The sequence below is a fragment of the Globicephala melas genome, chromosome 17 (assembly GCF_963455315.2).
Source record: "Globicephala melas chromosome 17, mGloMel1.2, whole genome shotgun sequence".
Taxonomy (NCBI): Eukaryota; Metazoa; Chordata; class Mammalia; order Artiodactyla; family Delphinidae; genus Globicephala; species Globicephala melas.
In genome coordinates, this window is record NC_083330.1 from 13481307 (window position 1) to 13507252 (window position 25946).

Genomic DNA, 25946 nt, shown 5'->3' on the forward strand with positions numbered 1-25946 from the left:
AATTGAAAGGAGCAATAAATGATTCTACAGTCATAGTTGAAGAATTTTTAACACTTTTTTTTAGCAGTTGATAGGACTAGATAAAGAAAATCAGTGAAGACATAGACGGATATGAACAAATTACCAACCACCTTGACCTAAATGATGTTTATAGAACACCACATTCAGCAACTACAGAATATACACTCTTTTCAAGCACACATGATATGTTCAATATGATAGATCATACACTGGAAGATGCAACAAGTCTTAATAAATGTAAAAAATTGAAAGCATACAAGATACGTTTTCTGAGCATAACAATTAAACTAGAAATCAATAATGATGCAACATCAGGGAAAATCACTGAAATCATTTAAAGCCCCTCGATTTTCTTTAGCAAAGAAATTAGAAAAGACTTTGAACTGAATAATCAGCATAAAACCATAAAGCTTTTGAAGGGAAACACAGGATAATATCTTCGTGATTTGTGGGGAAGCAAAGTTCTAAAACCTGAAGCAATAACCATAATAGAAAAAACTGAAAAGTTAGACTTGGCAGAATTAAAAACCAATTAACAGAAGGCAGCATTAATAACTTGGGCATGCCACAGATTTGAAGAAAATATATATTGCAAAACACATATCTGACAAAGGACTGGGATGCAGGGTATATAAAAAACTCCAACTCAGTAATAGAAAGACAGCTCAATAAAAATGAGCAAAGAATTGAACATACACATCAACACGCACGTGATACAAGCACATGAAAACGTTCTCAACATCATTAGTTGTCAGATTAAGACTACATAGACATACCACAACACACACATCAGAATGACTAAAATTAGAAATGCTGTCAATACCAAATTTTGGTAAGGATGTGCAGCAACTGGAAAACTCACATATTGCTGGTGGGAATGTAAAATGTGACAGCTATTTTAGCAAAAGATCTAGCATTTTTTAGTAAAATACATGTTTACTAACCTACGATCCAGACAAAAAAATGTATATACTACGCTGCTTTATTTTTATGAAGTTCTAAAACAGTCAAAATCAATCAATGATGGAAAAAAAAATTGAACAGTGGTTCTTCTGAAGTGGTTTTAGGATTGGTGATTAGGAAGGGATATAAAGGATCTTTCTGGGATGATAATGATGTTCTATCATGATAGGCTTTGCATTATATTTATAAGTATTTGCATATTTTAGAACTCAGCAACATTTGTGCATTCGATTGTATGTAAATTTTACATCAAAGGAAAAAATACTTAAATATTGAACTCTGTGGCAAGAGTGCTTACACTGAATACAGTTGTCTGCAATTTACTCTAAGATGCATAAAACCGTATGGTATATCAAAGTAAGAATAAATACATGAAAGAGCAAGGGTAATAAAATATTAATCCAAGAATCTAGGTGATGGGTATATTGGCATTTACTCTAAAATTCTTTCAGTTTTGCTATATGTTTCAAAATTTTGCTTAAAATTTTTTTCAGAATCTAAAGTGCTATAACCAACATCTTTAGAGAGAAGAGAAAGCATAGCATTTGGGTACACTGGGCCTGCAGGATGCCAGGGCTGGAAAGGTCTGTGCTCGCAGCCAAGACTATATTAGGGATCTTGGAAGCGTTGCCAACGTGTACGACATTCAAGAAGCCACTAACCAACTCCTGGATGTGAACTTTCATGAAAACCAGAGATCTATTCAAGTGACAGAAAGTGGCCTCAGAGTGAACATGAGCATCTCCAAGTCACTATTAGAGTGACTGTACCCACTGGTTTTGAACAAACAGGGGCAGATGAAGTGAGAAAGAAATTCAGGTCATCATGCAAAATCAGCAGAGACCAGGCAAGATATATTTTGACGTTTCAATGGAAAGTCTGGCTCAGGTTCATTGTCTGAGATCAGTTGATAACTTACTTGTGGTTGTTCAGGAGTTTAAAGATTCTAATTCAAAGGGGGGAAAAAAGGAAGTTCTAAAGGATTTTGAAGAATTGACTGGGAAACTCCTGCACTCCGATCCTTTGAAAGTATGGAAAATTGACGCCAGTTTCAAGAAAAAAAAAAGGTGTAAAAAGATAAATCAGAATTCATGTAAAAGGAAGATGGATAATGGACAAGGAGACAAAATTGTTGAGAGAGTTGTTAAAAAAGAGTTTACTAACAATGCCTTAAGTTCAAAAGAAGAAATTGATTCTCAAGTGCTGAAGTTTAGAGTCACATGAAACAGGGTAGAAGAGAAACATTGCTTTACTGCACTAGAGACCACAAGAGATTTGGGGGGGGGCGCTGTTCAAGATTATTTTAAGTGGAAGGCTGACATGACCAACTTTGATGTGGGTGTTCTTTGAATATCCATGATAATGAAATCACTGTGGGTATTGCATTGATAGAAGAGTCTCCACCAAAGAAATATCACACATTTTGGATTTGCAACTCTCAGATCTTCTCTTGCTTATGGGATGCTCCAGCTCTCTTCCCCTCACCCTACTGATATAATAGTTGATCTGATGTATGGACGAGAAACAAAACAATAGAGAGGGCGACTGAATGATCTCACTATTATTATGTTGTTGGTAATAATAATCCAATATACCAGTGGCTATGATTAGAGCAGCAATTACATCTAATTTTTATTGACAAAGAGCCAAATTAAATAAGGCAAACTAAAAAAAGAAAAAAGAAAAAGGCGGCAAACTACCCTGGGGCTTGCCCAACGATGCTGTTCAATGGGATATCTGCAAACTGGCTCTGTGGATATATTGTAATGTTATTTTGAAAAAGGATGGACTCCAAGAAGAGAAATTGGAACCTTTATCCAGCTTGCCTACACTACACGAATTAGTGGAAGGTACATCAGAAATAAATTAAACATGTATGAGGCATTGATTGAAGCCAGGGACGCAAAAAGTTGTACAGGGAAATGTTTCCTTCATCAATGACTACATGGCTCAGCTGTGATTATTATATGACAGTATTAATGTCAAATTGAATTATTAACCAAAAATGACTACACTAGGTGAATGGAGGAATGGGTGTATAAGAGAATGAAATCCTCATGTTTCATAGTGTGAAGTCATACATATTAATATTGAAAGAATCAAAAACAGTAATATGTGTTATAATTTAGGAATTTGATAGTAAATACCAGAAGAAAGTGACCTGAACAGCTTTTCTCTGGGAAACACAAGTCAGAGGTGAGGAAGAGACCAGAAGACAGCTTTTTAAAAAAATGTGCGATAAGCTGTGTAAAGTTATTTGACTTTAAGTAAACAAATAAGAAAGTAAAATTTAATATGCAATGATGTTAAAGAATGGTATCACTCAGATGACTCTTTGTTGAGAAAATTCATTCCTCCAGCTCTAATTCTTATTATAAAATATAAGAATCTTAATGTTTTTCTCCATGGGAATAGGTATGGAAAAGTTAAGCTTATTAACAAGAAATTTATGAGTATAAACTTTAGCGAAGCAATGTACATTTTCCAGTGAATTTATTTATTTATCTATTTGGGCATATGAGAAAACTCAGTGATGTTTTCTAGATCTCTCTGCACTCAAGAAATTTACCAAGGCTACTGGAAATATGAAAAGTACAAAAATAAAAATGGGAGAAATTTTTACAGAATATTGAATTTACTTAGAAGAAATGGTTGTGAAACTTGCTTTACTGTATTCTGTATAGATCTAACAAAATATGTCACAGACGTAAGTTGATACAGATTGATTTCCATAAAACACAGCTTTGAGCAGGTCACTCCAAGCTCAAAAACATAACTTCTGTCTTATCACCTACAAAATAAAGCCTGAATTTCTTGACATTTAATGCTTTCTATGCTCCACCCGAAAAACGTATTTCCTAGGTAATTTACTGCTGTTCTCCTTTGTGTACCCTTCAGGATAGTCAAAATGAGATTCCAGCAGTGCCTCTTAATCAATCCTTTATTCATTGTCTCTATGACTGTTTGTTTGTTTGGTTTTTGTTTTCCATTGACTAGTCGGCATCCTCTTCCCTCATCTCTAAAATTCTGTTTATCTTAAAAATTATTATTTTATCCTAAGAGTATTTATATATTAAATTTGCATAATTTAATTTAGTTTAAATATATTTATGCTTACGATTATCTTAAAAATTATTTTCTTAAGAATTAAAAATAAATTATTTTACCTTAAAAATCAACTCTTTTTTTTTAAATCAACTCTTAACTTTACATCTCTTTCTAGCTATTATGTGATCTAGATTCTGTCTTTTACAGATGTGTTTCTTGAAAGGACTTAAAAATGTATTTTAGATTTAATTAGGTCTTTGGCTACCTTAGCCAAAGCAATGTCAGTAGAGTGCTGGAAAGTTACAGAGATAACTGTAGATATCTCATAGAGATAAGTAAGAACTCAGAGAAAGCAAATGGAGATCTTTCTAGGCTAGCTGTGAGCAAACATTTTTCTTTTGAATTTATATTATATATTAATTATTCCATAATATATACATAATGATATATATAATATATACATAATATATATAATAATATATATATTATTCCATAATATATTACATATATTATGAGAAAGAAGGAAATTCTGCCGTTTGTAACAACATGGCTGGACCTTAAGGGCATTATGCTAAGTGAAATAAGCCAGACAGAGAAAGACAAATACTGCATGATGTCACTTATATGTGGAATCTAAAAAAAAGAAAAAAAAGTCAAACTCACAGAAACAAGAGTAGAATGGTAGTTGCCAGAGGCAAGGGTGTGGGGAAAGAGGGAGAGGTTGCTAAAAGGGTACAAACTTTTATTTATAAGATAAAGCCTGAGGGTCGAATGTAAATTATGATGACTATGGTTGAGAACACTGTATTGTATAATTGAAATTTGCTAAGAGAATAGCAAAAAAAAAAAGTGAGGTGATGGGTGTGTTAATTAACTCGCTGGGAGGAATCATTTCACAATGTATACGTACATCAAATCATCAGGATGTTTGCTTTAGATATCTTACAATTTTATTTGTCAATTGTATCTCAGTAAAGCTGAAAAAAGAATGAAGGGGCCAGGAAATACAATGTTTTTGTATATCTAGAATAACAGTGAAACCAGATAGTTCTGAATCATGAATGCTGTGTGGTAGGAAAACTATAGAATAAATGGTCGGTTGATATGTCCACCATATAGATCCAACGTGTTTTGGTAAGACTTTTTTCTCTTCATATACCATTTTTCTCTTCATGTTTAAAGTAGAGTAACACTTTCCCTACTCCCCTGAGAAACTGTAAGTGAGGTCAAAAGTTTTGTCAAGTAAACTGTGGGATTGCAAAATCATATTGCAGACAAACATTTCCAGTCTTCCAGTTATGCTGTGAAAAAAGAAAATGACTCATTAGATGTGTGAGAAATTGTGAGATGACCAGCAGGATACACGCTCCTCTCTGCATGAGAAAGTCCAGAGTGGCCATGAGGTAATCACTTCCTCCTTCTATGCCCAGAAGAGAACTGAACTTGGCCTGCCTTGTTTGAGAACAGACACTGTGCAGAGGAAGGGTGCTAATTGTTTATCATGTTGTATCCCAAATTCATATTATTGTGGGGCGTTCCTGCCAGGCTTGCCATACGGGTTATGCCATGAACCTCAATCAGTTTATTTCAATTTAAATAAAGTGTATGGTACGACTGCTAAGTAAAAATGTTGTGATGTGTGTATGGCCTGAAAGGGTAGTCAGAGAATCATGACAACACATGACATCATAGCAGAATAAGTGGTGTCTTACAGACTGGGACCTAAGGTTCCATTCCTGTGCAGAGTCAGATTCTGAGATGTCGTTTCTCACAGCCTGAACATCCTCAGACACTCACACTGCCTAGTCTAGGGGAAGAGAAAGCTTTTTGCTCAGAATGCCTCTTTGAACCTAAAAAAGCTGAGGGGCCTATATGGCGAGCAGAAAGCCAGGTGGCTAAAGCACGAAGTGTGTGGACAGAACGGGAGGGAAGAGGAATGCCAGGGAGCAGCCAGCCAGCGCTCTGGCCACGTTCCACGTGGGGAGGATGAAGGCGTCGGCGTTTCTTTCTTCCCTTCTTGCGTCTATCAGCTTCTCTAACTCACCATCTTCTAACATCCTTGCTCCCAGCCTGTATAAACGCTCGGCTGGCCCACAGTGAACAACAACTATTTTGCTTGTATTCTGGGGCACAAAGAGCCTTCTACGTAAAATTCATTTATCATTAGAATCATTAAACTTGAGAAGTAGTGCTGTGATGTTGCCAATGTTAGATTGTCCGGGCTGGGGATTGAAGGGAAGATCGTTTTTTAAATATTCATAGACAATACAAAAACAAATATATAATATGCATTACTTTAATTGATTTATCACATGATTATGTAGCGTATGCTGTGTGTCAGATATAGTTCTAAGTATTTTTGTTAATAGTAACTCACTGACTTCTTATACCAGTCCTACAGGTTAGGTTCTATTATTTACATACGTGTCCTACAGATGAAGAAATTGAGGCTCAGGGAGATGAAGTAAATTGCCCAAGGTCACACAGCTAGCAAGAAACTAGTTGGGGGCTTCCCTGGTGGCGCAGTGGTTGAGAGTCCGCCTACAGGGGACACGGGTTCCTGCCCCGGTCCGGGAAGATCCCACATGCCGCGGAGCGGCTGGGCCCGTGAGCCATGGCCACTGAGCCTGCGCATCCGGAGCCTGTGCTCCGCAACGGGAGAGGCCACAACAGTGAGAGGCCTCCGTACCGCAAGAAAAAAAAAAAAAAAAGAAACTAGTTGGGATTCAAACTCAGATAACCTGCAGAGTCCCTACCATTAATTTAATGCTGTGCTGCAGTGTGGTGACTAAAGAAAACACGTGAAGAGAGTTTAGTAGCTCATTGTAGTTGCTAATTTGATTGTACTTATTTTCTTTATGGAGTCCAACATCTGGGGAGTGCTTAAAGATTGCTCAGGTGCTGGAAAATGCTGTCAGGCATTTAAGGGTCTGGCAGTACAGATAACTTGAAAACCCTCCAGCTACAAACACCAGGAATTGCTCAATAAATTATAACTAACATCCTTATAAATGCATGACTGAACTGCTAAGAAAGGCCGGGAAATTGCCTTGGGCCAGAAATGAAGAAGGAACGGAAAATCAGGACAGGTGAACTGCAGAGCTGATGCTGTGACTGCCTGGAGGTTATTTATCTCTTTTAATAATATAGGGGCTTGAATTTAATACCAATGCAGGGAGAGTTAGGACTGAGACCCATGCCTTTTATAGGGCTACCCCTTCGGTGTGAGTGAGAAGTCAGGAAAAGCGAACTCTCAAAAGTTGTGGGAAGGATTAAAAATTTATACAACCACTTTGGAGTGCAATGTAATCACGTCTCATGAATTTGAATATGTGCATCCTTCTGACCAAGCCATTTCTTTGCTAGGCTTATACCCTGGAGAAATTCTAGGCCATGGAAAAATCAGACACGGACAAGAATTTTATCACAACATAGTTGCATCAGTAAATGCTTAGAACAGGAGAGTAGATAAGTGAATTATGCTATATTCATACAATGCAATACAGTGCAGTGAACATCAATGTCCTGTAGACATGTATCATCAGGGATAATTCTCAAAACCTTCACTTTTGTGAAAAAGAAAGATAAGTTGCAGAGTATTTGCAGCATTGAGCCTAAGCGCTGAAATATAGAAAAATCAGAAAGGATTTTAAAAATTATAATTCTTAACCTCAAGAAAAAAAGAAACTAAAATCACTTCTAATTACCCCTCTCCAACACAGAAGCTGTACCAGCAATGCAGATGTAGTTGGCTTCCCTTTGGCCCAGCGCCTACCCTCCAGACAGACCCTCAAAACAGGTCTTGGAGCACAGCGAGAAAGAAGTGGTTTTACTGAATGTTTTCTACTTACAGGAATATATATATATATATATTCTCATCTATTTCACCAAGATTCAAAGCAGATCAATATACCTGTAACTCTCCTTCCACCTACACTGCATCGTTGCCTCTCTGGCCTGGCCAAGTGTCTCTCATTTCCTGAATCCGCACAGATGAACATAGTCCCAAACTTAACGGCAAAGTCGTTTAATTCCCTTTTGCTTTTAATCCTGCATTTTTAGCCCATCATGCGGCTCACCAAATAAAGGACCATTTTAAGGATCTGTTTATAACTGTGTGTGTGCTTTATACTAACATTTTTTTCCATCACAAACAATTAAAAAAACCAGGAGTCAAAGAAGACCCTGGGACACACATAATATAACAATTATTGTTATTTCTTAAAAAAATTTTTATTGAGATATAATTCACACAAAATAATTCACCCATTTAAAGTGTACAATTGAATTTTTTTAAGGACATTCAGCAGAGTGGTGCAGCCAACAGCACAATGAATTTTAGAACATTTTGATCACCCCTAAGAGAAATCCCCATACCTATTAGCAGTCACTCACCATTCCTCCACCTTGCCCCCCTTCACCTCCCCAAACCCTCTCCCCCATTACCTGCCTCCTGCCCTCCCACCAGCCCTAAAAACCACTAATCTTTCTGTCTCTAGACATTTGCCTATTCTGAATATTTCACATCAGTGGAAGCACACGATATGTGGTGTACTGTGACTGATTTCTTTCACTTAGCATGTTTTCAAGGTTCATCCATGCTGTAGCATGTATTAGTACTCCATTCCTTTGTATTACCAAATCATATTATATTGTATGGACATACCACCTTCTAGTTAATCTTTCATCAGATAATGAATATTGGGTATTTGGATTATTTCTACTTTTTGGCTTTTATGAATATTGCTGCTACAAACAGTCATGTATAAGTTTCTGTGGCGTCATGTGTTTTTCTCTTGAGTTTATACCTAGGATGGAACTGCTATGTAATATAACTTGATATTTAACCTTTTAAGGAACTGCCAGACTGTTTTTCAAATTGGCTGCTCCATTTTACATACATACCAGTAGTATATGAGGGTTCCAACTTTTACACATCTTTGCCAACACTTGTTATTGTTTATCTTTTTAACCGTAATGAATAATGATGTTAGGCATGTCTTCACGTACTTATTGGCCATCTGTATATCTTCTTTGGAGAAATGTCTATTCAGCTCCTTTGCCCATTTTTAATTGGTTTATTTGGTATTTTTATTATTGAATTGTAAGGGTTATTCATATATTCTAGGTATGTCACTTATCAGAAGTATGATTTGAAAATATTTTCTCCCATTCTGTGGGTTGTCTTTTAACTTTCTCGATGGTGTCCTTTGCATCAAAAAAGTGCTTGTCCTATCTATTTTTTCTTTGTGCTTTTGATGTCATATATAAGAAAGCATTACTTAATCCAATGTCATCAAACACCTTTGTTTTCTTATAAAATTTTATAGTGTTAGATCTTATCCTTGAGATCCATTTTGGGTTTATTTTTTGTCTATAGTATGGTAGAAGTCCAGCTTCATTCTTTTGCATGTGGATGGCCAGTTGTCCCAACACCATCTGATGAAAATATCGATGAAAATATTGATCAACACCATTTGATGAAAATATTGAATTACTTTGACACTTCTGCCTAAAATCAATTCACCATAAATGTGAGGCGTTATTTCTGGACTCTGAATTCAATTCCATTGATATATATGCCTATTCTTATGCCAGTACCACACTCTTGATCACTGCATAGCTTTTTAGTAAGTTTTGAAATAAGGAAGTGGAAGTCTTTCAACCTTGCTCTTCTTTTTCAAGATCATTTTGGTTATTCTGGGTTTCCTGCATTTCCATATGGATCTTAGGATGAGCTTGACAAAGAAGGCAGTTGGAATTCCAGTGGGAATTGTGTTGAATCTGTAGATTAGACGGTGATTATTGCCATCTTAACAATCTGTGAATACAGGGTATTCATTTTATTTAGATTTTCTTTAATGTCATTCAACAATGTTTTATAGTTTTCAGAATGTGAGTTTTATTACTTTTATTAAATATATTCCTAATATATATCTTTTTCATGTTATTATAAATATGATTGTGTTGATTTCCTTTTTGGGTTGTTCACTGAAAATGTGTAGGAATACAATTGATTTTTGCATCTTGATCTTCTGTCTTGCCACCTTGCTAATAAATTGATTTACTAGTTCGAATAATTTTTTTAAGTGGATTCTTTAGGATTTTATATATACAAGATTATGTCATCTGCAAATAGAGATAGTTTTACTTCTTCCTTTCTAATCAGGATAATTTCTTTTTTTTCATTTTCTTGCTTAATTGTGCTGGCTAGAACCTCCAATACAATCTTGAATAGAAGTGACAAGATTTTTAATATATTTTTATTTTTTACACTATGTCTCTCTGATTTCTTTCTCTCTTACGATTAGTAGTAAAGTATTAAAATAAAAGCTTGTGTCTTTTTTCCTTAGAAGCAGCAAAGGAGGAATGAACTGGAGGAAACCAAACATTGCCCTACAGCTATTGTCTGAGAAGAACAAAAAGGGAGAAAGAGGAAATGGTGACCTTTAGTAGTATGAAGAAGAGAAAATCAAACTGGGGCTCTCATGCCTCCTCCAGGAGACAAAAAGTGTGCAGGAAACTGGTCTGGGCCTGAGACATGTTTTTGAGAATGGACAGTATGAAAGTTTATAGAGGTTCCTTGTCAAAGCACGAAGCTTACTCATTTTAGAATATGTATCAATGTATGTAGGATTACCACACAATCAAGAGTGCTTTAATGTAATTAGATCTCAAAAATGTTTGCTGGAGGAAAAAAAAAAAAAAAATGTTTGCTGGAGGAAAAAGCTCATTTTAAAATAACTCCAAACTTCTCTAACTTTTTCTTATATAATTCATGCACATCAAAAATCAAATTCATCAGTATCAGGTATTAAATGATCTACTTACTTCTTGTGGACGGGAAAGAAATAGATTACTTTAAACTAGGCCTAGGTAGCTTTTGATATGCTAGTTTTTCTTTATTTTGAGTTTGAAAATGAGTATGTGTCATCAAATAAAAGTTTAAAAATATTAGACTGTCAACAATAACTTCCAAGTTAGGCCTTGATGTTTTTTTCTCCATAGTGCTTCTCCTTTTTTTTTCCCTAAAACTGTCATTTGAAGTCCATTAAAATATTAAATACAGACAAATAAAAATATATCACTTAAATCTCCAATTTTTCATAAGTAGCAAGCAATACAGTGAAATGAGAGCTATTTTAAACTAAGAGGTAAGATACGAGAAAATGAGAAAGTCAGTCTAGCATTACTTGGTCAGATATTTCTTACCTTTAAAATGGGGAAAAGAAAGGAGGAAATATGGGTTATCTCTGAAATATCTTCCAGTATAGCCAAAAGCAATAATACAATGACTATCCATTTATTACCTGCTCCTTGGCATGCTCCGTGCTGAGTGCTTGATATATTCTCATGGGAACCTCACAACAGCACTAACTTAGGAGGAGTCTTTTTAGTATCATCTAATGGTATATCTGAGAGAACTGAGGCTTAGGCAACAACTTGTCAAAATTCACAAGTTGGTATGTGCTAGAAGCAGGGTTCCAATCCATGGAGTCTGTTCTGTGTTCTTTTATGAGACGGTCAGTCAGGTGTGGCCACAATCGCAGACACAGGACAGGCTCAGGAAAACAGATTTTTATATTCACAGGTCCTAGAGACAGGAGGCAGGACACACAGGGCCAACATGGGGGACCTCAGAAAGTAGGAGCGAGGGGAAAGCTGAGGTTAGACCTTTAGGGTTTTCTTAAGAGTCAAGGCAGGGCAGAGTGAATAGTTTAAGATTGGCTAATTTAAATAATTTCCTTGGACTCTGAGATATAAGTGTGGTCCTTAGTTGCCTACCTGGCCCTGGGATGATTAAGGCAAAGGGATATTGACTCATAGGTGTCTGGGCCAGATAGAGGTGGTCTGGTTCTGGATTGATTAGCTTACATATCAAGGGCACACGCTTTGCTGTTTCTAAATACTGGCTAGCCTGAGGAGGGGCAGTCTCTCCCAGTCAGAAAGGTTCTCAAGATGTCAAACACCAAAGATAAAAACTGTATGATGTCACTTATATGTGGAAATGAAAAAATAATACAAATGAATGTATATGCAAAACAGAAACAGACTCACATATACAGAGAACAAACTTGTGGTTACCAAAGGGGAGAGGAAAATGGAGAGGGACAAATTAGAGGTATGGGGTTAACAGATACATACTACTATATATAAAATAGATTAGCAACAAGGGTATACTGTATAGCATGGCGAATTATACCCACTATCTTGTAATAACTTATAATGGAGTATAATCTGCAAAAATACTGAATCGCTGTGTTATACACCTGAAATGAATATAATATTGTAAATCAACTATACTTCAATTAAAAAAATTTAAAAAGATGTCAAACACCATAATATACAGGAAATTTTAAAATGTGAACAATACAGAGTCTAACTTCAGAGCCTGTGCTTTTAAACAGTCTCCAGTATTGCCTCTTTTATTCTAAAAACGGTTAGTGAGAAATTACCAAAAAATTATATTACAGTGTTCACATATCTTTCACATACTGTTGAAAAATAGATTGATCAGTTGCATTAGAAGTGCAGTAAATGGTGTGACTGAATACTGTTCTAAATAGAAATAGCTTTGAAAGTAAAAATAGTACCAAATAAAAACAAAAAGAGAGAAGTAATTGAGGTGTTGATGGGTATTCAAAACAATTGAAGTAGAAATTGGTCTTGTGTAATAAAATGAAAGGACACAAGCTTCGGAATAAGATGGACTTGGATTTTGTTTTTCTCACCAACTAGTAGGGGATGTTATTGAACTGCTCTGGGCCTCGGTTCCCTCATCTGTAAAATGCAGTGATAATGATCGGTGATCGTGGTGTGGAGCTGTGTGTGTAGCTGACCCACAATTCAATCTCGGGTTTGACCCCAAAGCCCGTTTAATTACCTTTGAGAAAGGTACACTCTAAGGGAAATAAAAATGTCAAAGGACACTTAAGCTAGCAGGTCAAATACTGAACAAATACAGAGACCATTTATTTTCTCTTAGAAGCAGACAGGACACATACTCGAAAAATTCAGTCTTGCATATTTCATTTCATAAGGTGCCAGTCAGTGCCTAATTTAAGTTTTTCACTGGAGGGAGACTATTGCAAAATTAAATATTAGGAAATATAAAAGGTTGACCATATTTCTTTGTTCCCTGCTTAAATTCCAAAACAGCCTTACTGTCATTGCTTTAAGACAAGTTTTTACATAATGCCATTTTATTAGAGACAATGAAATGAAAAGGAGAAAAGATTATATTTAAATACTTTATAAATACTTAGAATAATTGTGTATTGAACAAAATCAACTCACTTTATTATGCATGAAAAGGGGGATTTAGACATAAATGACTGAGGACCTGGTTATTAAATATGCCTCATGGTTACCTAATGAATTATCAGCGTTTAATTAATTCATTGTTTCTTTCCTTCCTCTGTTCTTCCATCTGTCCACCTATCCATTCATTCATTCATTCATTCGTTCATTAAATTTTTGGTTTCCTAATCCTCCCAGGTAAAGTTAGTAAGTCTAGCTGCTGTTCCTCATGACCTCATCAGAAATCTTTCGTGGTAGATATATAATAATTCAGTGTGATTCTCTGACGTTTGTGGAAGCTTCGCACAAACCTTAGACATCACAAAAGAAACCTCTCTGACTCTCAGGACCAAAATCATCAGAGGGTTGGAGAGGGATGGGTATTATCCACAGAAAATAGACCAACATTTGCTTTGGAAGGAGGGAATCTGCTGACTACTTTGGGTACCATAGCTTCCAGAGTGCTTTTGCAGAGAGCTGTCATCCCTTTTTTTTTTTTTTTTTTTTAATTTAAATCCCCTCTAGGCAACGGTGGTTCCACTAATTCTGCTAAAATGTACCTTTAGCCTTTAGTGCTGGAGTGGTTGTGATGTGCTGCATTATAGCTGAGCATTAGCTGGCATTTACAGGGATGTGTGTTTGAGAAATAGGTCCCGTGTTACTTATTCCTTGATAGTTAGATTAGAGCAATAGCACATCCTGTCCTAGGCAGAGTGCCTGACTCTCCCCAGGGTGCACACCAAGTAGAATTGTTTTCCTTTCTAAGTCATCCTTTGTTTGTTTAGTCGCTCTTATTTTCTCCTCCCTTTCAATAAATTCAGTATCATGTTATAGTATTCTGTAGTATTTTTCATTGTTTAAGCTGTTTTTCTTAACAAAGACTCTCACTTATTGGTATGAAGAATCAAGACAGTACCATTTTGGAAATTATAAGTAAAAAGCATGTCGGGGTTAACAGTTTATTAGTAATTAATATCAAAGCTATCTGCAGTTTGATATCTGTAGATTTACTTTAAATGATTCATGATATAATGCAAATAAATGTTATAAAAATTTATTGACAAAGTATTTTAGATGGTGATTGCTTATAAACATTCCATATATTAAAAGTTAAATATTAAAACCTAATATTTAGGGCTTCCCTGGTGGCGCAGTGGTTGAGAGTCCGCCTGCCGATGCAGGGGACACGGGTGCGTGCACCGGTCCGGGAAGATCCCACATGCCGCGGAGTGGCTGGGCCTGTGAGCTATGGCCTCTGAGCCTGCGCGTCCAGAGCCTGTGCTCCGCAACGGGAGAGGCCACAACAGTGAGAGGCCCGCGTACCACAAAAAAACAAAAAAACAAAAAACAAAAAAAAACCCCCTAATATTTAAATGTGGAAATTTAAGAGATAGAAATGTCACCTGAGAAGGCTGGATGCAGGATTTCACAAGCTGGCAGTATCATTTGAGTTCTCAATTTAGGAGGTCCAGTGAGTCAATGTTATCAGTTCAGTTAGAATCAGTCCCAATATGATTGATTAGCATTATTCAAACTCTCAAGAGACATATAAGCCAGTTTGCCAACGTTTCCATTTAGTATGAGGCCAGAAAATTACACGGGTATCTGCCACCCAGGTTACCTCCTTCCCCATATAAACATACTAGGCAAGTCAAAGTAGTCACCCAGATACCTCCTGGTACAAACAAGTTCGAAGCAAAGGAAGTGACACTGGTAGTCAGAGCCTTGAGAGGCAGTTGAGTGGTGTTTAAAATGCTACCCTCGTTCAAATATGGACTTTGCTACTAACTAGCTGGGACCTTGGACAAGTTGCTTACCCTCTCTGTGTCTCAGTTTCATCATCTGAAAACAAGGGGATGTGACTCTTACGTGCTGGATCCTGCAGCTTTTTGTCCTACTCGACAGATGTGGATAATCACTGAAAAGTTCCTATTGCCTCTCCTTTTACCAGGCTTCTTGTGGGAACCTTTCTTCCCTTATAAATAATTTCTTTATGTAGAGTAATATAATTGAGTAGATCATTTTATATTACACTCTATACTCACCTTACAGCTCTCTTTTTGAATTTAGAAGTACCTTTCTTATTTCCTTTAATTAAGAGACTATAATATCCTGTCTTACTGCTTTGATTTGCAAGACATTCTTTCTACGTAGGACTTCTTCAGGTAATTGGTTTGATACAGCTTATGTGAACTTTGCAAGTCTAAATCTCAGGGACTTGATAATGATGGTGGTGATAATGATGATGACATGATGACAATAATGACAATATTAGCACTACCCTTTACTGAATCTTTCCTCTGTACCTGGCCCCATATGCATGCTTCCTGCATTAGCTCGTGTAATCCTCATAATAAACAGATGAACTATGTACGATTTACCTTTAGTTTACACATGAGGATACTGAGGATAGAGAGGTTAAGTAGCTTGCTGAACATCACACAGCTAGTAAATGGCAACGCCTAGATTTTATCCTGGGCTAGAACTCTGAGGTCAGTGTTCTCAATGATAATGCTGGTAGACTCCCCAGTAATGTGTCCCCCCACCCCCTCCCCATTTCAGCTGGATTTGAACCACCACCTAAGAGTACACAAGAAAACACTCTACATTTTCCTAAGGAGATACTAAAGAGAGAATCAAATTCAGGGAAGACCTAAATGATCCTTCACACATGCTAACACAGATATTGGTCCTCAGGCTAATCACAGATCTAACAGTATGTGGAAATCAGTCTTTATAACTAAAGATATATTATACTATGTGAAGTGGTAATAAATATTCTTGCATTAGCATCAAAGTATACCCAGGCATCTTTTGAATTCTTTCCTGAAACATGTATTTTGAAAGTTTCCATGTATAGAAATCCCACTATGTAATAGTTTTATGTGGCTTAAAGCATAATTATCATTAATTTTTGACAATTTGTAATTTAATTGAAATCAAATTACATTTAGGAAGTTCCCCATTCAGGACTTTTCTATGCCCCCACTTGTCTGCTTTATCTCTTCCAGAACTCCCTTTATTTCAGTCTCTGAGGCCACCTCTCTACTTAATAGGACAAAAATGAAAATCCTGGGTGATACACTGAGTTCTTTGGGAAAATAGAAGTCTCTGGCTGTTTTAAAGTGGCAAGGTGAGGGAATTCCCTGGCGATTCAGGGGTTAGGACTTGGTGCTCTCACTGCCAGGGGCATGGGTTTGATCCCTGGTCGGAGACTAAGATCCTGCAAGCCGTGTGGTATGGCCAAAAAAAGAAAAAAAAAGAAAGTGGCAAGGTGAGAGAGATACAGGAAGGGGACAAATACGCTTCAGGCTAGCAGCCTAAATTCAAGAAACCCGTATAGAGCTTCTCTGTTTCTTATTTCAGTATTTAATTTCAAGGGATTACATTGTTTATACTTCCTAATTAGGTCTACTGGCCTTCACCATTGTTCTCTTGTCTCTCATCAAAAATTATTTGTTTCAGGAGCTGTGCAAGATGCAGTTACACAAGGGCTTTAGAACATTCTATAAATTGGATTCTGTATATTTGTAAATTATGCTGATAGGCACTTCTGTAGCACAATGAGGTCAAGACAGTCTCACTGAAAATGGCCTTTTCATGCTGTGCTCGAGCCAAAAAAAAGGGAAAGCATCATAAAGGTACTGTGCTATGTTTGCAGAAGAATGCTGGTCAATTCAATCCAAGACAGTGGTTACAGACTTCCCTGGTGGCGCTGTGGTTAAGAATCCGCCTGCCAATGCAGGGGACATGGGTTCAAGCCCTGGCCTGGGAAGATCCCACATGCTGTATAGCAACTAAGCGTGTGCACCACAACTACTGAGCCTGCGCTCTAGAGCCCGTGCTCTGCAACAAAAGAAGCCACCGCAATGAGAAGCCCGTGGCGCACAGCAATGAAGAGTAGTCCCCATTCGCCGTGACTAGAGAAAGCCCGTGCGCAGCAACGAAGACCCAACGCAGCCAAAAATAAATAACTTAATTAATTAATTTTTTAAAAAGTGGTTATTTGTCAGCCAGCCTTAAAGAGACTAAATGAAATTCTCAAAATGTATAGCAATAGGATATTAATTAAAGATATGTTTATGAAAAACATATTGTATGAAAATATACTACGTTGCATGCTATAAAGTGCAAGAGAATTATTAAGATACAGTTCATGATTTTAGAGAGTTTGCAATTTAAAAGAGAGACTAAAATATGCATGCAATTAATTAAATGGAAGAAAACAAAACATAAATGACACATGTCAGAGGCAAAGTTTAGCCTGAAAGAACATAGCTGGATTGAATTGAGCTACTAAAATTTAATTAATTCATTTAACTGCTATTTATTGAGTACCTACTATGTGCCAGGTCATGAGACATAACCCTTTCTACCAAAGGATACTGATATCTGGAAACTAAATTCTTGACTAATTTTCAGGATACAGGGTAAAAAGTGGAAGTAGCTTCAGCTTGAGTTTGAAAATACTGAATCAAAATCTGGCCCAATCAATTATTCATTGGGGGACTTGGGCAAATAATTTATAATCGTTTAGCTTCATTGTAGAAGTCAGGAGGGTCATCTTTGATTGCCTCTTCTAATTTCATCCTACATAAAGGTAATCAACAAATGAGTCTTTAAATGTTCCTTGACTATTTCCCATCCTCTCCATCCTTTTATCTCCCGTCCAAAGGCTGGCCCTCATGATTTGCTTGTGGATTCTGTACCCTAAATTAGTTTTGCTCTCCCTGTATCACTCTTTTTCAATCTATTATGCATGTTGTAACCAAAGCAATCTTTCTAAAACTTTTATCTGACCATAACACTCCTCTGCTCAAAACTCTTTAGTCACTTCTCATCACCCAGAAGATGCAAGCCTGTGTCTCTTAGCAAGTAAGACCTTTAATGAGCTGAACTCTGCTTACATTTTTAACCACACACGCCAATCTTCCTCCATATCCACCCTATGTTTCTCTGATCACCAGGCTGTTTTGTGCCTCTGTGCCTTTGCATATGCTATTTTTTTTTTTTTTTTTTTTTTGCGGTACGCGGGCCTCTCACTGTTGTGGCCTCTCCCGTCGTGGAGCACAGGCTCTGGACGTGCAGGCTCAGCGGCCATGGCTCACGGGCCCAGCCGCTCCGCGGCATGTGGGATCTTCCCTGACCGGGGCACGAACCCGTGTCCCCTGCATCGGCAGGCGAACTCTCAACCACTGCCCCACCAGGGAAGCCCAGCATATGCTATTTTTTTAATGCCGAAGCCTGCAACGTTATCCCCATCCTCACTCCACCAATGCTATCTGGAAAACTTTAAAATTTTACTCTTCCTTGGACAGTTTGCTCAAACACAATCTCCTTCATGGAGCGTTCCTTGATTATTCGGGCACAGGTCATTTTTTCATCCTTCGGTATGCACACAGCATGTTTTATTGATCTATGTTAGCACCATGCATTATAATGTCATTATTCGTGTATATGCCAATTGCCTCAAAAAGACTGAACACCTGAGAACAAAGACAAGGCCCTTCACCTTTGAATCGTCACTCCTAACGTAATGTCTGCCGTGGAGAGCCTGTGCAATAAATATTTATTTTAGTAATGAAGTCAGGTTTGGGCATAAATGGAAAGAACGAAGAAATGCTTTGTGGAGGAGACCGTATTTAAGGTAGGCCTTGAAAAACTTCTGAAATGTTTCCTGAATTTTAAAAATGTAATTTGGGGATGTCCAGTGTTTTGATATACATATATACATAAATGTATATATCTTCATGATCTTCCCTTTACTGCTTAAGTATTTTGCCAGCAAAGCTTTGTCTTTTCCATTCAAGGCCCTAGATGCAGTGCTCTGAGTATGGTGAAGGCTTAATAAGTAGGTTAATAGTCTGATTTAAAGAAGCATCTTCCTCAGTTCTCTTAGAATAAGGTACTGTTCTGATTCTCCAGTGCTATGTGTGGTGTCAAAAATGCCTGACTTTTTAGCTGAGTCATAGATGGCTGTGTACCATACCTAATAGCAAATAAAAATGTTGATATTCACTCTCTATATTTAATTTCTCCTGAACATATTAAAACTATATATAAGTGAGTATGCTTTTGATCCACAACGGAAAATATGTGAGAACCCTGGGCACCTCACTGCTATTCAGTTTAGCTCTCCCTGGGCAGATCACCTGAGTCTGATTGTAAAAGTATTAACTTGGGCATCTTTTCAACCCAAATCATGTCTATTTCAGGTTATCAGTGATGGTTATGCTCTTAGGTATTCTGGCAGAATAATAATCTGAATTATTAAATAGAATTAACAGTACTTTTGGGGATATTCCATTCTTAACTAGTGCATGTTTCTACTTAAGTAGTTCATTTAAAATACAGATGAAAAAACACTGGGGCTTCCCTGGTGGTGCAGTGGTTAAGAATCCGCTTGTCAATGCAGGGGACACGGGTTTGAGCCCTGGGCCGGGAAGATCCCACATGCCGCGGAGCAGCTAAGCCCATGCACCACAACTACTGAGCCTGCGCTCTAGGGTGTGCGCCTAGAGCCCGTGCTCCGAAACCTACAACGAAGAGTAGCCCCTGCTCGCCACAACTAGAGAAAGCCTGCGCACAGCAATGAAGACCCAATGCAGCCAAGAAAAATAAATAAATAAATTTATCAAAAAAAAAAAGAAAGAAAGAAAGAAAAAACACTGACACCAATAAAGATATTATGAATTACAGAAATCTAGAAAGTGGTGAAAGAAAAGGAAATCTACTCTGTTGCAGTCTGCTTTAGGATAACTGCTCCCTTCATTCTAACTTTCATGTTTACTAATATAAATCTTTTTATTTTGATAGCACATCATGGTTAGGAGACAGGGAACTCGTCACTGGAGGCCTCAATGATTGCTTTTTTTTGTTTTTCGTTTTTCCACAAGAAAGAGCTTGTGAAGGAACCTCTGCTGTCTGGAGATCTTCCCTCGGAAACTGCTGCATGATAAAAAGTTCCTGGCTAAATTTGAGGAGCTCAGGAAGCATCTATAGGAAACATCGTTAAGTGCACTAGCGTAGTATTTGAGATGTAGCTAAAGATATATAGCCATAATTACGTGTGGGTTGTAATCCACATAATTATACGAGGATTAGGAAGGCAAACTGGGAGGGAGGGCTGGCTCGCTTCCATCTCTTCTTCCTGTCAAAAGCTAAAGGTTTGCCCCAGCCTCTGGGCGTCTGCACCTTGGGAGTTTCCAGCTGAATTCTCCTCCCGTCGACTTGCTCCAAGCCAAGCCAGACCACCTGAAGGAAGGCAACTTCATGTTCGTGGCAGACCCTCAGACTCAAGCACCTTCTCACAACTCTCCCCATCTCGGCCCCTGAGCTAGCGGGGGCAGCGCAGCAGGTGCGAGGAGAGGCTCAGAAGGGGCGGTGGGGACGACCCCCTTTCGAACTGCCTTTGTAGCTGCCAAGGAGTAGCCAACAAGCGCCAGATTTATGTGCACTTTGAAAGAAGCACCTTCACCATTGGCTTTCGGAGCGGCGCTGTCGCTAGGGAGCAGCGGGCAGGGCGAGCAGAGACTGGGGAGAAGCCCGGGCGGGTGTTCCCGTAACCTGGGAGAGCGGGCACCCACCGTCGGCGCGGACACGCACGCACACGCACGCTCCCCGCGAGTTCGAGCCCCGCGGCCCCGGCCCGCCCGAGGGCGCCCCCCTGCGCCGTTCTAGGCAGAACCGCGCCTCCCGGCTCGCCTCCCGCCCCCTGATTCCCGCCGCTGCTGCCCAGAGAGACAGGAACCTGGAACCTCTGCTCCAGGTGCCCCCGCGGGGGCGCGGCGGAGAGCCGTGGGGCTCGGGGAGGAGGAGAGCGCGATGAATGAGTGCTCCCTTCGCCTCCGAGTTGTCTGAGTTGGCGGCGCCGCGCCCCGGCTTCCGGCTCTCGGCGCCCCACGCGCTCGCGGCTCCAGCGGCTGCAGCCCACGTCCGCGCCGGGAGCCGAGCTCGCCGCGCCGCGCCGCGCCGCGCCGCGCCGGGGGAGCCCGGGCTCCCGAGCTCCTGTCCCGGCCCCGGTCCAGGGGAAAGCAGGGGTGTCCCCGGGCAGAGGCGCACGGCCGCGCGGTCTCCCGCACTCTCCGCGGCCCATCGGTCTCTCCATGGCCTCTCATCAGCAATCCCGGATCCAGGCTTACCTGGAGAAGAACAAGATCGGTCCCCTGTTTGAGGTAAGGCGCTGCAGGTGCGGGCGGTCCCGTTTGTCTTTGGGGGGTTCCGGACACCCCGGAGGGAAGGAGGGAGACATAAGAGATGCGCGGGAGGGACGCCCCTGTGGCCCCAGTTCTCTCTCTCTGTCCGGGCCAGGTGTCCTGGAACGCGGCCGCGCGGGCGGTTCTTCGGTTACTTGGGCGCGGACAGGTAAGCTCTGGAGGGACAAGCCTTATCCTGGCATGGCAAGTTTGAGGTGTCTGACTGTCTTGCACCTTGCAACCACATGCACGGGGCCCGGACAGGCTGAGACAGACGGATGCACACACTCAGCCTTACACACGCTCACTTTCTTCCTGGAATTCACACTGTCTTGCGCGTTTTTCCCCAAACGTAGGCAGTAGTAGAACCCGTAAAAGGTGGAGGAAGTGCTTAGCAATGGGATGGAATAAGGTTACCTGGGAGAAAACTGAACTGGTAGGAAGTAGGCTTCTGTAGGTGCGGGCGTGTGGAATGAAATTGCCAAGCTGAGGCGCTGACATGGGTCTCTGGATGAAAGGAGAATCCTTTGCCTTGCGGCCCCCCTACCTGTGTTAGGGGGAGAGAGGGGGCAGAGAAAGGTTCGGGAAAAGCACACGCGTATTTATGGGAAGGAGACAGCTCTGAGCTGTTTTCTCTCGCCATCAAAGAATTGATGACAAAAATACAGTAGGAGAATGGAAAAGTGGGAGAACAGGAGAAAATGAGAACGGGGGACTGAAACCAGGCACCGGCAAAGCGTCCCTCCGGTTGCCAGGGCGCTGGGTAGCTGCAGAGGGCAGCGGGGAGGGACGCCCACGGTCCCCTCCTTTCCTGTCCAACCGTCCATCTGGGCACGGACCCGCTGCGAGAGGACGTGGGAGGGTCGAGATCCCCGCCCCCCCGCCAAAAAAATCCGTCGTGGTCATACTTGGGCGTTTACATGACCGCGGTGTCTTAAGGCTGAAACGAGGCAGGAGGAAAGAGATAGCAGAGGATGGAACACCTTCTCCAGGACTGAAGAGAGGAGAATGATAACTGCAGAGAAAAATAAGACTGCGAATTAATGTCCCAGCACAAAAAGGGAGCGGACAAGGGTGTGATCATAACGGGTTTCAATAACAAAGATTTGCAAAATCCCTTGTTTTTCTGACCAACTTTTAAGTTAACCATGTACTGTCTTGGGAGATATGACCATTATCTCAACTGAGAATCACTGTTGTATAGTCATAAAGTCCTACAATATATGTCTTGATTCTTGTTTTTGCGAAAAGTGTTAGCAAAGGAAGTGCATATACAAAAGCAGAGTAGAATTGCTGGAGCGACTAGAATTCCTTTCTTTGCCTTTAGTGTAAAGATTAGAGACTATACACTGTATTTAAAGGAGAAATATAATAACCCTCTGTGGCACAGTGTGTTAATTGTATCAAAAGAAACATAAAATAAATACATTTAGAGGGTTTCTTCTCTAGAATATAAGTACATTTTCCTAGGGAGAATAAATGAATTGTTTTTAATAGATGCTATTCTCATTTGCTGACTTTTATAATTCCCAAGATTCTCTCCAAGTGACAGTAATAGAGTTTGGAATGTATGTAAACTTTCTATATACATAATTAGGAAATAAATCCAACTTGGTTTTAAATGCTCACTTTTTCAGTTCCACTGCTGAATCTTAAGGGATGGCAGAATTGTTTCGTAAAATCATTAGACCTCCTCACTAAAAAACAAACAAGGACAAAAGTATATACTTTGTATTTTATTCATTTTTTCGGTAACATATTACATACATCCCCATTAGCTTGGATTGCAGTGATGAGCAGTTAATTTTTAAGGGTTGATGTGCACTTTAAATAATTAAAGGGAGAAAATGGATAAGTTCTCTTCTACTGAAATCAAGTCCTTATGCAACAGTTTTGATCATGAGAGAGCATTGTTTTGAGAGTAGAATTACATGTACTTTACAAAACTGGAAAGTCTCCTCATACTTGAAAACCAGTGGAACTAGTGTAAAATGGACATATTGATCTATCATTCTCCTCAAAGCTCCCAGGCCTTTGGTTAATAGTTCTCATAAAAATTGCTTCAAGAGATCAGAAGAGGAGCCTAGGAACCTGAATTTAGTAAGAAGTAGCACAAACGATGGTCACATATTTAATTCCTGGGCCACATTGTAAGAAACAGTGACATAAGCTAAAACCTCCATTTACCAATTACAAATTGAAATAGGTGGTACCGAGTTTTATTAGCTGTGCTTTGTGGTGATTTTTTTTCGTGCTGAGGCACTGGCATTAGTGACATAGCTTTACTTTAGTCTTGAAAATATATAAGACCTGACAATATGTTCCCTTTACAGATTTTGTTAGCTAGGTCTGTTTTAAGAAAACTCACTGAAGCGAGGCACTTTAAAGAGAGCACATGAATGTTATTTAAAACAGTAGCAAAGGGCTTCCCTGGTGGCGCAGTGGTTGAGAGTCCACCTGCCGATGCAGGGGACGTGGGTTCGTGCCCCGGTCCAAACAGTAGCAAAGGTAACATATACTGGTATTGAGGATACTTACATCTCATTTGTTTTTAAACCTGTACAGTTTACTTAGTTTAGTTTATTTCTTACTTAGTTTATTTATTTCTAACATTTTATCATTTGAGAAGCTTATCAAAGTGCTGCACACAATATGGTGTTTCAAAAACTACTTTAGAGTGAAATTAATCTTGTTTCCAGGTGAGTTAGAAGTATACATTTATACTACCTTTAACTATGTTTGAAGATATTTTGAGGCATTACAAAACCATGCCTAGAAATCGTTGCATTAGAGTCTTGGGTAATGATATTTTAATTAAATAGTATGAAGCTATAAGGTGAAAATGCCAATAATGACTTAGATTCCACAAACTCTTTGAAATGTTTGTAAGATATAATACTTTTAGTGCTCTCATTGGCTTGCTCAGGGCAGGCAAGTAGTTAGCAGTCTGGCATCAATCTATAACGAATGCTTGATGTTGCTACAATAAGTTAGAACTATAATCTTAATATAGATTTCACACATAGCTCCTCACTTAACTGGCAAGATGTGAAATGATTTGGCTGCCACCAAAGTAGAATATTTTTGCAACATACGTAGGTAAGATACATGGGGCAAATGTAAGACTGATCTCAAAGCCTAGGGCTAGGCACCTAACAGTCAAACAACTTGGTGATCAGAAATTCTGTTGCTTATTAGGATCAAGCCATCTACTTTGTTTATATTGTAAGCAGTTTAACTTAATTCTCAAGAGGTTATATGATGTGAAACGTTGCAATAAATTCATTATTTTTAATACCAAGAAGTATACAATTTTCAGTTTCTCTCATCTTGTTAAATAGGATAATTATTTGAAAATTATGGGTTGGAATGGTGCTCAGGGCGGCCATATGTCTTGGTTCCGGCCTAGTCACACTCACAAGAGTGGGAAATCCTGCACCATATGATATCACTTATATGTGGAATCTAAAAATTGATACAAATGAACTTATTTACAAAACAGAAACAGACCCACAGACATAGAAAACAAATTTATGGTTACCAAAGGGGAAAGGGGGAGAGGGAGGAATAAGTTAGGAGTTTGGGATTAACAGATACACACCACTATATAGAAAATAGATAAACAACAAGTTATACCACAGGGAACTATACTTAATATCTTATAATAACCCATAATGGAAAAGAATCTGAAAAAGATTATATCTTGATAAATATATATGAATCACTTTGCTGTATACCTGAAACTAATACAACATTATAAATCAACTATACTACAATTTTTAAAAAGCAGAATAATGCGGTCTTCATACAATCTCCATGGAATTTTTAAATCTCTGTCTATTGAAGATGTGGCAAACTAAGTTCGCTGCATTTTCCCAAATGTGGTCTGACCCACTCCAAGTAGAATGGAATCACTCTACAACCTTCTGTGTTTAGTACCTCTACTCACATAGTCTAAATTTGTGTTAACTGATTTGGCATATATGTTATGAGGTGGACTCATCAACTGGTCAACCGTAGCAACCAGATTTGTGTTCTAAATGATATTCCCCATTAAGTGGAACCAGGTATCCTTGGAGAAATGGTTAATTAACGGCTTGGCACTGGGAAATACAAGATGAACCTGGAACATCTTATTACGCTAAAGAGTAAGGAAGTGGTCAAAGAATGATAGGAACATGTCCAAAGGACGTAGAAGCCAGCTTGAAGAGGCTCCTATTAACTAAATCTGGGACAATTTAAGAAGCAAAATAAAGAATGATAGTAACATTATCTTACTGTATAAAATAGGAATATTTTATTCCACACATTCATGGGATACATGAATGTGTTCAATTTATGGGGAGAAGAGAAAGCTTTACCTTATCATAAGTACAATGCCAATTAATAAAACTGGAAGGGATGATGGAATTAGAAAAT

General features: G+C 38.9%; 1 protein-coding gene, 1 long non-coding RNA gene and 1 pseudogene across 2 annotated transcripts in view; 2 read left to right on the top strand and 1 right to left on the bottom strand.

Moving 5' to 3' along the window:
- Nucleotides 1–21916, bottom strand: part of LOC132593765 (uncharacterized) — a 68314-nt gene extending 46398 nt beyond the window's left edge. The window contains exon 1 of the long non-coding RNA XR_009559576.1: nt 21474–21916. This is a non-coding gene — a long non-coding RNA (uncharacterized lncRNA). The remainder of the gene's footprint in view (nt 1–21473) is intronic.
- LOC115854900 (tRNA (guanine(6)-N2)-methyltransferase THUMP3 pseudogene) lies at nt 1315–2828 on the top strand (annotated as a pseudogene).
- Nucleotides 20893–25946, top strand: part of C17H8orf34 (chromosome 17 C8orf34 homolog) — a 344966-nt gene continuing 339912 nt past the window's right edge. Inside the window, 2 exon segments of the mRNA XM_060287424.2 lie at nt 20893–21370; nt 21372–21506. Coding sequence (XP_060143407.1) covers nt 21161–21370; nt 21372–21506 — 345 coding nt within the window. The 5' untranslated portion in view covers nt 20893–21160.